Source organism: Gymnoscopelus braueri, assembly GCF_963280865.1.
Source record: "Gymnoscopelus braueri genome assembly, chromosome: 7".
NCBI classification, from domain to species: domain Eukaryota; kingdom Metazoa; phylum Chordata; class Actinopteri; order Myctophiformes; family Myctophidae; genus Gymnoscopelus; species Gymnoscopelus braueri.
Genome location: NC_137608.1, coordinates 56,479,704 through 56,492,042, shown reverse-complemented (window position 1 = coordinate 56,492,042; position 12,339 = coordinate 56,479,704). Strand labels below are relative to the sequence as shown.

General features: G+C 40.7%; 1 protein-coding gene and 1 long non-coding RNA gene across 4 annotated transcripts in view; one reads left to right on the top strand and one right to left on the bottom strand.

Moving 5' to 3' along the window:
• LOC308089529 (H-2 class II histocompatibility antigen, E-S beta chain-like) overlaps positions 1-12,339 on the bottom strand; it is a 142,324-nt gene that overhangs the window by 1,907 nt on the left and 128,078 nt on the right. For all 3 annotated transcript variants that reach the window (XM_080434316.1, XM_080434318.1, XM_080434317.1), the window contains 4 exons: positions 9,947-10,219; positions 9,304-9,523; positions 9,044-9,111; positions 592-705 (listed from right to left, as the gene is read on the bottom strand). In XM_080434316.1, the coding sequence (XP_080290442.1) occupies positions 592-705; positions 9,044-9,111; positions 9,304-9,523; positions 9,947-10,219 (675 nt within the window). The remainder of the gene's footprint in view (positions 1-591; positions 706-9,043; positions 9,112-9,303; positions 9,524-9,946; positions 10,220-12,339) is intronic.
• The window catches only part of LOC308089541, an 89,710-nt gene that overhangs the window by 2,398 nt on the left and 74,973 nt on the right, over positions 1-12,339 (top strand). The window lies entirely within an intron of this gene.

The following is a 12,339-nucleotide window of genomic DNA, read 5'->3' as shown; positions in this document are numbered from 1 at the left end:
GAAGACAGACAGTTAAAATAGACACACAAATAAATCCTATGTACTGTATTTTGTGTATTTCTCCATAAAACGCATAAATGTACACACAACAACACAGCAACACAACAACACAACAACACAACAACACAATAACACAATAACACAATAACACAACAACACAATAACACAACAACACAACAACACAACAACACAATAACACAACAACAGTCAACATGTTAATGAAACATGTTAGTTAAACATGTTAATTAAACATGCTAATCACCTCGTCTCTTCCACTGGTAGTATAATACTTAATTAAACATGTTAATGAAACATGTTAATGAAACATGTTAATTAAACATGTTAATACAACATGTTAATGAAACATGTTAATGAAACATGTTAATTAAATATGTTAATCACCTCGTTTCTTCCACTGGAAGTATAATAATTAATGAAACATGTTAATTAAACATGTTAATTAAACACGTTAATTAAACATGTTAATTAAACATGCTAATCACCTCGTTTCTTCCACTGGAAGTATAATAATTAATGATACATGTTAATTAAACATGTTAATTAAACATATTAATTAAACATGCTAATCACCTCGTTTCTTCCACTGGAAGTAGATGAATCCAGACAGGAACAAGACCAGACCCAGAACCAGACCTGATGCTCCCATGGCCACCTTGTTCTTCACTGACTCTGGCATGGAGTCATCTGACAATACAAATATTATATTATATTATATTATATTATATTATATTATATTATATTATATTATATTATATTATATTATATTATGTTATATTATATTATATTATATTATATTATATCATATTATATCATATCATATTATATTATATTATTACAGTAGATTAAAACACCTTGTTCTTTACTGACTCTGACATGGAATCACCAGTGTCATTTTATATTTGAGGTATAAGCATTATTTAAGACTTTGGATATTCAAAAATAGCAGATCTGCTATTTTCTTTTAAAAACAGCATTTTTAACTCAAATCTTTGCTTCTGGAGGGGGGGGGCTGGAACAACATATTTTGATGGGGATCAGCTAATGTTGGGGTCCTTGACAAGAAAAAGTTTGAGCACCACTCATATTATAGCAACAATAGTTTTTCAGAAACATTAAGACATTTGTTGAGACATTTGACAGTTACAAATGTTCGCTTTAGAAAAGTATACATTCAAAGATTTGCAAAAATGTTCAACATTTTTCTAAAATAGCAGATCTACAAGCTCGTAGTGTGGCACCAAGTGCTGCCAATGTCTGCCAATCTTAGGGCAGACACTCTAACCATGAGACCATTACTTTTGATATTAATTAAGCATTTATATGAGATCTCTCAGGACTGTTCTCATACTTTACAGTCACTTTCAGCCCCTTCACTCCAGCAACTTCGTAAATTCTATACATTCTATAAATTCTATAAATGTCTTTGTACCTGCAACCATTAGTAAACTAAGATTATTATTATTAAATTGTTTTTATTGATTTTCCAACACCAACAATACACACATACATACATACATACATCACAGGACGAAACATAATCATACATTAACAATACCTTACGTAAACAGACAGTAATACAAAAATTCAAAAATAAAAAGACCCAAAATAAATATAAAATAAAAACATGTCGTTCTCATGCAGATTGTCACTTGTCATACAAAATTGTCAAGTTATTAATTCACCGTCCTATACCTAAGTGTCCCCAGCCGGGAATTTTTGATCGAAATAATCCAAAAATGGCTGCCAAACCCTGTAGAATTTCTGGACAGAGCCCCTGGTAGAATATTTAATCTTCTCAAGTTTTAGATGAGCCATCACATCTCCGACCCAGCGTCGATGCGATGGAGGACTGGCTGATTTCCAATTGAACAAGATAAGGCGTCGAGCCAATAAAGAGGAGAAGGCCACAGCATCAGACTGAGTGCCAGATACTGTCACTTCACTAGGGACCACTCCAAAGACCGCAACCAAGGGGTTAGGGCAGATCTCTTTGTCACAGATAAAAGAAAAGGTCTCAAAAACAGAAAGCCAAAATTGTGATAATGATGGGCATGACCAGAACATATGGTAGAGAGTGGCTGGAGCTTGATGGCACCTGGAGCATGTCGGGTCAACATCCGGGTAAATCTCAGCAAGTCTGCTCTTAGAGAAGTGTAACCTATGAAACACTTTGAATTGAAGTAGTCCATGTCTGATGCAGACAGATGATTTATGTATCCTTTTAATTGCCAGCTGCCAAGAAATATCGGGGATTTCAAGTCCCATATCATTACACCAGGACTCCCTAATGCGGTCCAGTGATGGGGATGCAATCTCTTGAATATCGCTATATATTAAGCTCACCATCCCCCTCTGATTCGGGTCTCCCTCCAGCCACTCATCAAGCCATCCGTCCGGTTGAAGTAGAGAAGAAGCAAAATATTTCTTAACAAAACCCCGCACCTGTAAATACCTAAAAAAGTGTGAACGAGGAATGTCATATTCGCCTACCAACTGCTCAAAGGACATAAGCGACCCTTTTTTAAACAGATCCTTCACCCGCCTCAACCCCTTCATGGCCCATGACTTGAATGCTGCATCCATGAGTGAGGGCGGAAAAAGTGCATTAGACATTATTGGGAGACAGTTCAAAGCTTGCTTATATTTGAAGTGTGTCCTAAACTGTGCCCATATACGGAGTGAACCACTCACCATGGGGTTGTTTGTGAGGCGCTTTTTGCCGAGTGGCAATGGAGCACACACTAATGAGGATAGTGACACAGGGTGAGCGGAGTGTTGCTCCATGTCAACCCACACCATTCCCCCTCCCCCATACGATGCAGCCATCCAATATGTCAACTTATGAACGTTTGCCGCCCAATAATATTGCAAAAAATTGGGAAGTGCTAATCCTCCATCCTCTTTCTGTCTTTCCAAAAAGGCCCTTCTAATACGCGGGGTGGTCTTATTCCAAATAAAGGTTGAAATAGATTTGTCTAGGTCTTTGAAAAAAGATTTGGGGATAAAAACGGGCACCGTTTGAAATAAGAATAGGAACCTGGGCATAATTGTCATTTTGACTGAATTAACCCTGCCAGCCAGTGATAGAGGCAATGTTGACCAACGAGCAAGATCCTGTTTAGCCCTATCTAGGGCTGGTTTAAAGTTTAGCTTAAATAAGTCACCATATTTGCGCGTAACAGTCACTCCCAGGTACGTGAAAGAGTCAGTAGTTACCTTCAGTGGATACACCCCTAACGACATCTTTCGACCTAAGTCATTAACCGGAAATAGCAAGCTTTTAGAGAGATTGATCTTGTATCCAGAGAACTTGCCAAAATTTGAGATAATATCCAGTGCTTTCGGGATGGAAACATGGGGATCGGACAAGTACAGGATCAGGTCGTCTGCATAGAGTGATAATTTATGCGTTTGGCCCCCCCTAACAATACCTGTAAGGCCCGTGTCGTCCCTTAGAGCGACCGCCAGTGGTTCGATGGCGAGATCGAACAGTAGGGGACTCAGTCCGCAACCTTGTCTAGTGCCCCTCCCTATCTGGAAGTAGCCGGAGATAATCTTATTAGTACGAACTGAGGCCTGTGGTGAAGTATATAAGACCTTAATCCATGCTCGAAAAGTGGGCCCAAACCCAAACCTCTCTAAAGTCGTGAAAAGATATTCATATTGAATACGATCGAACGCTTTGTGCGCATCGAGAGATAATAGAACCTCAGCTGTGGGAGGGGCTTCAGGGGAGTAGATAATATTGAACAGCCTACGTACGTTGCCAAAAAGCTGACGTCCCAAAATAAAACCAGTTTGGTCTGAATGCACCACTGTATGGATAACTGACTCCAGTCTACTGGCTAAAGCCTTGGTCAAAATCTTATAATCGCAGCAGAGTAGGCTGACTGGCCGATATGATTCACACTTCAGAGGGTCTTTCCCTTTTTTAAGAAGAACTGAGATTGTGGCCTGAGTCATAGTGGGGGGAAGTGACTTCCGTTCCAATGCCTCTGCATACACATCTTCCAAAATAGGAATTAGTTTGGGAGAGAATGTTTTGAAAAACTCAATTGGGAAGCCGTCTGGCCCCGGGGCTTTGCCACTCTTCATCTTCCTAATAGCTTGGCCAATTTCGGCCCCAGATATATTACGATCAAGATCAGACCTGTCCTGTACACTTAGAGTCTGCCACTCGAGATTATCCAAAAACTGAGACATCTGTACCTCTTCACCCCTCTCGGAGGAGTAGAGGTCCTCATAAAACTTCTTAAATTGACCGTTAATGATTTTTTGATCAGTGGCTATTCCATCTGGAGTATCAATTTCAGCAATAAGGCCCGCCTCCGCAGACTGTCTTAATTGGTGACAAAGCAATTTGCTGGCTCGCTCGCCATGTTCATAGAATTCCTGACGAGATCTAAGATGGAGCTCTTCTACCACCCCGGAGGACAGGATATCAAACTCTGTCTGCAAAGTAACTCTCTCCTTGTAGAGGTCAGCGGATGGCAAAGCTGAGTGTCTCTGGTCAATATCTTTTAGTAGAGATGTCAATTCATTAAGGCGTGCCGACCGTCTCTTATTCACCCCGGCACTGTAAGCTATTATCTGACCGCGCAAATACGCCTTCATCGTTTCCCAAAAGTTACAGTGGCTTGTATCTGGATTTTTGTTTGTTTCCACAAAAAAATCTATTTGGGAGTTGATAAAATCAACAAACTCTTCATTCGACAATAGTTGTGCATTTAGTCGCCATACTCGCTGCGGAGGCTCATTGTTTGGAAAACCTAAGGCCATTGTAACCGGACCGTGATCTGAAATAACAATGCTCTCACAATCGCTTGACTTTAGAAATGGGAGGAGCCTCTTGTCCATCAGAAGATAGTCAATCCTGCTATAAGACTGATGTGGTGCTGAGAAGAAGCTATACTCTCTAGACCTCGGATGTTTGTACCTCCATGCGTCAATCACTCCATATGCCTGGAGAAAAGCATTAATAGTCTCTGCTGATTTACTCAATGTTCCAGGTGTTGTTCTGGATCTGTCCAGCAGGGGGCATAGGACCGTATTCAGATCCCCCCCCAAAACCAAATGATGACTATTCATGTCTGGAAGCAGAGAAAACAAATCACTAAAGAATTTAGCATTGTCCCAATTGGGAGCATAGACGCATGTCAGTACTACCGGTATGTTAAACAGGTGTCCCTGAACAATAATATAACGACCATCACTGCCGGATATCACCTTTGATTGAACAAACTGCACCTCTCTACGTATAAGAATGGCTGTACCGCGGAACTTGGCATTGAATTTGGAATGGAAGACCTGAGAGAAGCCCCCCCTCTTCAGCATGTTATGATTCTTATTAAGCAAATGTGTTTCAGTCAGGAAGGCTACATCTGTTTGCAACTTAGATAGGTGTGCAAATATTTTACTGCGTTTCACTGGATGATTAATCCCTCTGGCGTTCCAAGTCGTAAATTTTGTAGTCGCCCCCCCAATTTTAATAGGATTAGGTACAGCCATAGCTTGGTAAAGAGCATAATAAAATTACCTCCTGGTCAGAGACAACACAGGCACAGGCCCCTTTGGTGGACAGTAACTCTCTGCAAGAACAATGCATCATTAAAGACATGAGCGATAAACATAAAGGAAAACAACAAAACAACCACAAAACACAAAACATCACAAAACCCTTCTGCCGGCCCCTCCCCAAACGAGAGACTGCATAGACCCCTCCTTGTCTTTCCTCAACTAACAAAAACATAATCAAAGCTTACCCTGTGGGGCTGAGCCTCACCAGAACCGTGCAATACAAAAACAAAAAATAATACAAACCAGTCTAACCACAATCAATTATTGACTTCTATCGTGAACTGAAAACACTCTTGTTCAAATTCAACCACTGGATTACCAGCAGCATGACGTGCATGTTATTGCGTACAATTTTTTACAAAAAGAAAAGAAAATGGTACTTTTTTTTTTTTTTTTTTTTTTTTCAAAATAATTATTGAATGCCCCAGCAGGGGGCGCTCCAACGGTGTCCGAAACGCCCTCTTGGCAAGAGTCTTTGGCCTGACCCCTGACCCCGGAAGCCAAAGCAAAATATCTAAATAAATGAGTTCCCCAGCAGAGGGCACTCCAACCATAGATATGACTCCAACACCATGGGTGCCCTCTTGCCAAGACTCTCTTCAGCCTGACCCCGGAAGTCAAAGGTGTAGGGAAACGTCCTTCAAAATAAAACGCTGCATGTGAATGCAACAACAACATACGAGCCGACCGCGTCTACATAACAGACACGACCCGCTCTGTTCAACACCGTACAAATAGACCGTTCCTCACAAAGAAAAGTAAAACTACAGCCTTCAGAGCAGAGTGGTACCATATTTAGCTAAAATGCAATAAAATTATTAAATTATTATGGGCTGGCCGCGTCCATACAAGATGAACACAGCCAGCCTCATTCCCAGCACGTCATATTATTCAGATGTTTACTTTACATCCCACGAGACAAACGACACTGTCGTGTAGCAACAGAGCATAGAAATAAAAACAGAAACTGGGGCGTGAAAATACCTCTCTTTTTCTTTTAGCAGCTACTGAACAATACTTTAAAAAAATAAAACAGCACCCCTTTGTTAGCGTCACTCACTGTGTAGTAGCAACAGAGCATAAAAGCAGAAATAAAATAGAAATTGGGGCGTGATAAACACTTTGTTAGCAGCTACTGAAAATTAATTAAAAATAAAACAGCACCCCCTTGTCAGCGTCACTTTCACTGTATAATTTCCGTAAAATCTCTAACCCAGCCCAAAAAAATAAATAACACCAAACAACATGAATACAAAGCACAGCGGACCAGAGTCACAGTAGTGTTTAACAAAAATCTCGCCAGCTCTCAATTGGACATAAAGAGCAAATGTAAAACAAAATAAGTAAAGTGCGCACCCAAATGCCTCTTGCTGGCGTTCATTACAAAATAGAAAATAAAACAAGCATATAGATACACACCTTTAGCTGCCGGGAAAAAAGAAAGTGTCCATGGAGCTTAAGTCCTTCTGTACCGTCCACTGAGCATAAAATCCGTTGGGCTTATTGAAAAAAGAAAGAGACGCTAAATCATCGTAACAAAACATCCATTATTCCTCGTCCCGTCGTCGCTACTTGGGATTCAAGTTCTTCTGTATGAATTCCTTCGCCTTTGCAGGATCCTTGAAATTGTATTCGCCTTCCTTTGTTGTTATTTTTAATTCTGCAGGATACCACAGGCCAAAGCGGACCCCTTCACAGGACCTGAGCAAGCCCCGTACCTCGTTGAATTTAGCCCGCTGTTTGGCCACCTCATGCGTAAAATCTTGATGCACTCGGATTGCGTCGCCGTCGGCGGTGGTCACTTGGTTCCTCTGTCTGGCTAGCTTCAAGATTTCCTCTTTCTCTTGGAAGTAGTGGCACCTGACGACGAACGCTCTCGGTGGACCGCGATCTCCATCACTCGACCTCTTGCGTAACGTACGATGAGCAATATCCAGTGTGGGTAGCTTGGAGAGGCCAAACGCGTCCTTCAGGCACTGAGATACAAAATCGGTCTGTCGCTTGCCGTCCTCTCTTCCTTCTTTGATACCAGTGACACGTATATTAAAGCGGCGCCCCCTCGATTCGAGCTCCTCGGCCCGGGCTTTCTGGGTTGCCAGCTCTTTCAGAACCACGACCAACTCTCGCTCCAATTCAGTGATCCTATCCGACTGGTCGTTAACAGCAGTTTCCAGACTCGCGAAATGTGTCTCCAGGGCCACAATCTTAGCGTTGGCGTTATCGTTAGCCTGTTTAATTTCCGCCCTGAGATTATCAACCTGGGTCTTGATCTCGACCGACTGGGCCTCCCCCTTGTCGAGCAATTCCGTCCTCAGCTTAGCGATAGCCTGGAGGATAGACTCCAGCCCAGCCGGTGTAGCATTAGCATCCGAGCTAGCTTTGGTCGGTGTAGCATTAGCATCCAAGCTAGCCGCAGTCGGTGTAGCATTAGCATCCAAGCTAGTTCCAGCCGGTGGAGCGTCATCGTTTGAGCTAGCTTTAGCCGGTATAGCCTTAGCAATGGAGCCGGCTTTAGGTATTTTAGGCATCTTAGGCTGCAGTTTTTACAACGAAGGCAAAACAAAAAGATCTCAATGTCTCTGTTGAGTGTTCTCACACACTTTGTGGCAGATTCGTGGTCAAACTGGTAAAATATTTACAATATGCACAATACCGGCACGGAGCTCAACCAAAACGCGTGCTCACATGGCGCTGCCCCGGAAGTCCTCCCCTAGTAAACTAAGATGATGAACCTCATCTAGACGTGACACTTAAGCTCTAAGTAGGTGAGGATCCTGTCATGACCTTCTTATTAGAATGGTTACTTTTTTTTAGGATGTTTTAATGTATTTGTATTGATTTTTATTTCTGGTGTCTGTATTATTAGTCTTGTTTTTAATTGGGTTGCTGTGTTTCCTTTCTGTAAAACAAATGTATCTTCGGGTTGAAAAAGAGAAGAATCCTTGAACCCTTAAAGAGGTGGTGCCATGGTTTTGCACTTTTTCTGTCTTTCATGTGTCTATGAGGTTGATAGATCTTCATTAAGCCCCCTGGTGGTGTTTTAATGGTGTTTTATGTCTTCTCTGACTATTTTGAGTTTCTGCCTGGAGGCTGAAACCTTGAGGGTCAAACGTGCCAATAGAAAAACAGCGCTTTAAAAACAGGTGTGGGCATGAGGAGGAGGAGGGACTAGGACAGGAGGCGGAGGGACTGGTTCAGGTGGGAGGTGCTAAGGTGAGAACCAGGTATACTTAATGAACTGGAGGTGTGTACACTTTTTTGAAAAAGATCTTCCTCCTAGTATAACCATAATACCTGATGTCATAATACCTGATCATGTTTTAGGGGGGGGGGATCACTGAAAATCACAGCACCCCGTCTTTAAAACAGAGTGTAGTGTAACACATTACAGTAGATTACATTAAATTACAGTAAAGTAGGCCTACAGTAGATTACAGTAACTGACCCCAGTCCATCTTGATAGGTGCGGTCAGGCTGGGATGTTCCACCATGCATGTGATCTTCTCTCCTGATCTGTATCACTCACGCACGCACGCACGCACGTACGCACACACACACATACACACACACACACAAACACACAAACACAATTTTTTCTGTTAGTCTGTTAGGTGTGTACCTGGGTGTGTACTCCAGGTAGGAGTGGTACTGGTAGTACCAGTAGAGGTGTGTATTTCTATGTATAGGTGTCTGTTAGGTGTGTACCTGGGTGTGTACTCCAGGTAGGAGTGGTACTGGTAGTACCAGTCTCCATCAGACAGCTCATCGGTAGAGGAGAGGCCAGAGGTCAAAGGTTCTTGACCTATCCACCAGGTCACCAGGATGACTTTAGGATAGAAGTCGTAGCTGCTGCACCTCAGCATGTGAGTGTGTTCACCACGACGAGGGGTAGTCTCTGACTTCAGTCTCACGTTGGGCTCCACTCCTAAAAAAGATGATGATGATGATGATTATTATTATTATTATTATTATTATTATTACCCTTATTGTATATACCATAATAGCTCATAGCGCGGCACTTGTAGATCCGCGATGTTTTAAAAAATCGTGAAAATGTGTGCAAATCTTTAAATATATATTTTTTTAAAGCGAACATTTGTCAAAAATGTTGTTCCAGGGACCCCCAGAAGCAAAGATTCAAGTTACAAATGTTAACTTTAAAAATATATTTATTATAATTTTCACGATTTTTCAAAAATAGCAGATCTACAAGCTCATAGCATCGCACTCGGTGCCCACTATGAGCTTTTATATCTGCTTTGAAAAGAATGATAGAATGATTTATTACGATGTCATGTTATAGTTTATGAGGTGATGAGTGTTGAGTGCTGCTCTGAGATCAGCTCACCTCTCTTGTTCAGAACAGAGGAGTAGTAGTTCTCTATGTTGTGTTTGCAGATTCCCTCTCGTTGTGCTCTCGCCAACGCCAGTATTCCAGGATCTTTATTGAAGCCCTCTGCGTTCTTCACACCAAGCTCAGTGTATCCAACCCACTGATCTACTCTACTGTCCCACCTGAGCAGCTCATCACCATCGAAATTATATGAGTTTATGTACTGTATGTCCTTCAGCTCACTGGAGTTAAACACACAGCGGGCAGCCGTATAGAACACATATCCATCTGGAAATAGACAATTAAAAATGTCATTAATGTTCAGTTTTATTATCATTTGTATAGTATCAACTCTAGGCTAACTGCCCCCTATCAGCCAAAATGTGTCACTACATAAAGTCTAAAATAGGTTCAGGATGCGAAATCTGGCATTAAAATGTTTTCAATATCTTAAATACAATGTGATTGAGCTAACAGTTAAGTGTTGTTTCGCTATTTGTCCAGTTGTCTGTCTGTCTGTCTGTCTGTCTGTCTGTCTGTCTGTCTGTCTGTCTGTCTGTCTGTCTGTCTGTCTGTCAGACCCCATCATGTATTTCCAGGATAACAGAGATAAAACTCACAGAAAGGTTGTTATTTTGAGGGAGAAAGGCATCACAATATGAATACATTTTTGATATGTTTTATTTTGATGGTAACTGTTTTAACTGGATTTTGACATGATTCATGTATTTTAATTGAATATCCAAATGAAGAAATTAAAGTGTGTGTGTGTGTGTGTGTGTGTGTGTGTGTGTGTGTGTGTGTGTGTGTGTGTGTGTGTGTGTGTGTGTGTGTTTTGTTTTGTTTTACTTAAGTAAAAGTAGCAATACTGCAATATAGAAATACTCTGTCAAAAGTAAAAGTACTCATTTTGCAGAAATGTCCGATTTCAAGTTGTCAAATGTATGAAATTCTTTTAAAAATAGCCGATCTACAAGCTCACAATCCGTCGCATCGCAAATAAATGTAGTGGAGTAAAAGTAGAATATGTGGATCAGAAATGTAGTGGAGTAGAGGTAAACTAAAAATATTGAATACTGGAAATACTCAAGTAAAGTACAAATACCTCAAAATTGTAAAATTACAGTACTTAAGTAAATCTACTCAGTTACTTTCCACCACTGCTAGCAGCCCACACACTGACTGCAACTCACTGTGAGAGACGAGGGAGCGTCTTCAGGTGAATGGGACAAGTGATTAAGAACCATTGGAAGCTAATTAAATAACAATAGAATAGTTAATGAGTGGGGCGGGGCCACTCAACCCCCCTCCTCCCCAAAGCTACATTTACAGCAGGAAGCCACGTGGGAGGAGCTTCACACAACTGATTCAGTTGTGTGTTCATGTATGAAAAACATACTATATAGCCTACGTTAGTGTGTGTGTTCATGTATGAAAAACATATTATATAGCCTACGTTAATGTGTGTGTTCATGTATGTAAAACATACTATATAGCCTACGTTAGTGTGTGTGTTCATGTATGAAAAACATACTATATAGCCTACGTTAGTGTGTGTGTTCATGTATGTAAAACATACTATATAGCCTACGTTAGTGTGTGTGTTCATGTATGAAAAACATACTATATAGCCTACGTTAGTGTGTGTGTTCATGTATGAAAAACATACTATATAGCCTACGTTAGTGTGTGTGTTCATGTATGAAAAACTTACTATATAGCCTACGTTAGTGTGTGTTCATGTATGAAAAACATACTATATAGCCTACGTTAGAGTGTGTGTTCATGTATGAAAAACATACTATATAGCCTACGTTAGTGTGTGTGTTCATGTATGAAAAACATACTATATAGCCTACGTTAGTGTGTGTGTCTCATTTATTCCCCTGCCTAGCGTAAATGTGAAAGTCAGAGGTCACTCATTATCACATGAAAAAGGCTATTGAAGTCCACATTCTTGCTCTTTGTTATTCTTTGGTTTATTCAGGTCTACAAGCTTGCTGACCATAGCGCGGCACTCGGTGCCGCGCTATGGTCAGCAAGCTTGTAGACCTGCTATTTTTGAAAAATCATGAAAGTTTGCGCAAATCTTTGGATATATATATTTTTAAAGGAAACATTTGTAACTCAAATCTTTGCTTCTGGGGATTCTACAAATGTCTTTTAAATCCTAACAGTAAAAAAACAAAACGTATGTTGCTATAATATCTGTGGTTCTCAAATTTTTTTCAAGTTAAAAAAAAATAAATAGCAGGCACTCGGTGCCGCGCTATGAGCTTGTAGATCTGCTATTTTTAAACAGCCAGAGAAATCTAAACTGACAGATATGTGTTCCCGGATTGAATGGGTTAAACATTTTCATTAATGTTAAATATATTCAACCGTTTTAGTTAATAACTATTGTGTTC